We start from the raw sequence: 2,784 nt of genomic DNA, 5'->3' as shown, positions 1-2,784 counted from the left end.
CCCCCCCCCCCCACACACACCCCGAACACCGGTCGTGCTTGCCCACGTCCATCCAAAAGTAGTAGGGCACCTAACTAAGCCTCTTCAACTTCCTTTCACCACCGCACCGTTTGCACCGATTATTGAGCCTCTGCAACCCAGAAGCAACTGCGATAACCATCGAAAACGAGCGGCCGCTGTATGGGCACCCGTCGGTGTTGCAAAAGTTTTATACACTCTTGTGCTGCCGCCGCACCCATAACACCTGCCGTTGGAAAGGGTTCGCCACAGCCGCATCGCGCAACCTCCATGCACGCTTTCCTCATGAGACACTCATCGACTACTTTATCACTTCTACCGCTTTCGTTTAGTATTCGCTCTCCAACGATACGTATCAACTCCTCTCCATCACTCATCCACAACAGGGTATCATCCTTGTCGCCGTAGTGCACGCGACCATTTGAGGAATCCAATAAGCCAGGCCATCTTCCAAACATTTCCTCAAAGCAGCGTGCCCCCAGTAAAGCGGCGTACAACATTACAGTGAATTGCTCGCTAGCATCAACACAATCCGAGAGATAACGTTCAAAGGATTCCCGCTGCAGCAACTCGTGAGAGTCGATATCGAGAGAGGGCGAAAACGTGGTTAGCTGCAGCGTCCAGATATTCTGGACAAGCGACCTTGTCAACGCGCTAACCTCAGTTTCCAACCCTGTTTTCTCCCCCACCAACAGTGCTGTTGATGCTGCGGTATCTGAAGTAAATTTGCCACCCATCACATTAGAGGCATTAATTGCCTCCATTGCATAACCTTGCACAACACAACAGTCATCCTCCATCTTGTTGTTGTAAATGGAACGAAGCTCTCGGTACCATTGTGTTGTTGTGTTAATATCTGGAACAAACCCGCAAAATGGTGGTACTCCATTATTTTCGGCAATAAACCTGTTGATACCATACAACACAGCCCAGGTGATGGGAGGTACGCCGCTCACCGGGAATCCTCCGCTCCAGTCAATAAAATGACCGTTCGCACGGGGATCCCTCAGTAATTGTTCAAGAGATTCAGAGAGGCACATTGGGCGGTTAAGTATCATACGGCAGTTCTCCATTGCTTCATGGACTCCATCAGGAGGACGGTCTGAGAGGTACGGAAGTGATGACACAGCAGTGCGGAGGGTGTCATAATCCGCTTTACTGCACGGTATAAATTCCGCATTCTCCTTATCACAACGTAGACACTGGAGCGCATGATAAATCATCGCAATCCACGGCAAGTGGCCGTAGCCAGCGGGATCGGTACGGTACAAAACCTCATCTCTCGGATCATGCGCGTCGAGCCAACTGCGCAACTCAGGAAATGGATTGAATAAGCGAAGGTCTGCCACGCGCATTTCCTGCTTTGGTTCAGCATGAACAACGAGACGCTCCCGGTCCTGTATTTGAATGATGCCAGATAAACCACACGTTTGAACGTACATAAGCGGTATACTCCTCAAAGAGGCACTTTTAAGATGATCTGCCAGGCGTCGGAGGTGGGTAGCCGGAAGACGAGGCGTAGCCACAATGAGCGTAGGGAAACGTCCTACAAAGTCTCTTCCTCCAGAAGTGGATGAAATAAACGAATCGCTCCACTCGACACAGGATTGTACACAGGCAGTACCACTACTATGAGGGTTCAATTCACACAGTCGCTTCACCAACACTTCTGATAAAGGTTTTCTTGCTGCGTAATCGCTCAGTTCCACAAAGTAATTATTACCCAATGTATCTGCATCTACAAACGAGCCGTCCACCAGCGTGAAAAAGCCAAGCCCGGGTAGTATCATGTTCTTAAGCATTTCCACGGCGGTTGCAGTTGCCCCAAGTACCACCACGTGTGACTCCGCTAACGCCATTTGTCCCGCATGTCCCCATAGTCGCAGCTGCCTGTCATATTTTTCATTACTCATACAAATCGCAAACAAAAAAGGACGATAACTGTGATGGTGCTGGCGCCGAGCGGTGACTGGGGAAGGTGATCTCCCTTTTTTGTATGGACCTGAGTATATATTTTTTCCAAAAATTTTTTGACGACTCGTTTCCGCTTTTCACACCTCTCCCCCTCCCTCCACCACCAGCAAAAACAAAAAAAAACACCGCTACAGGGGGGGGGATGTAAATTAGCAACAGGTGAAGCAAGAGTAATAGTTAAGATATGAGAAACAGAAGAGACCATTAATGGGTAACGGAAACGGACACGCGTAAGCTAGAAGTCGGGCATATATACAAATGGTGTGGTAAACCACGTGCAATATCTGTAGGCGTGAAATAAGCTCGAGTTGTGTAAAAACTGATACAGAAGAATGTGCTGCACAACGAGTGGCATCTAGTTGCTTTCGTCTTTCCTTTCTCTTCCTTTAGACATAACCAGTTCTTGCAATCTGAACAATTTTTTCTCCCTTCGTTTCATTTTCATTTGTGAGTGGCACACAACAAAAAAAGTGTTGAGCTTTAAAATGCGCACGCAACTGTACACCGGTTAACACTTTCCTCCTCCAAACTATAATTGCTATCGCTGATGTTACTGCGCTCCTTCTCTCCACATAATGCCTTTTCCCCATTTTCTTTCTCCTTTTCCCTCTTTTATCTTTCCTTCAGATGCACCCACACAACTTTGTATGAAAATTTGCATTTGTGTCATTGCGTAGACAATACGCACACGAAACAGTTACGCACTAGTGAACCCTCAAATAGCAGTGATTTCCTCCTTACCTACAGTTACACAGTTGGAAAACGGGAGGTCTCCCTCGAGCCTTCCCTTCT

At 47.9% G+C, this 2,784-nt stretch overlaps 1 protein-coding gene across 1 annotated transcript; it reads right to left on the bottom strand.

Moving 5' to 3' along the window:
- Window positions 1–119: 119 nt before the first annotated feature.
- On the bottom strand, window positions 120–1,931 carry TEOVI_000246100 (ubiquitin activating enzyme, putative; the record flags this gene model as incomplete). Its single annotated transcript, XM_067225538.1, has 1 exon — window positions 120–1,931. One exon carries the CDS (start codon window positions 1,929–1,931, stop codon window positions 120–122), a length of 1,812 nt encoding a protein of 603 aa, XP_067081639.1.
- Window positions 1,932–2,784: the final 853 nt, after the last annotated feature.

The sequence above is a fragment of the Trypanosoma equiperdum genome (assembly GCF_001457755.1).
Source record: "Trypanosoma equiperdum strain OVI genome assembly, contig: ctg_552, whole genome shotgun sequence".
Classification (NCBI taxonomy): Eukaryota; Euglenozoa; class Kinetoplastea; order Trypanosomatida; family Trypanosomatidae; genus Trypanosoma; species Trypanosoma equiperdum.
Note: the sequence above shows the minus strand (reverse complement) of the source record. Positions and strands in the feature narration are given on the sequence as shown.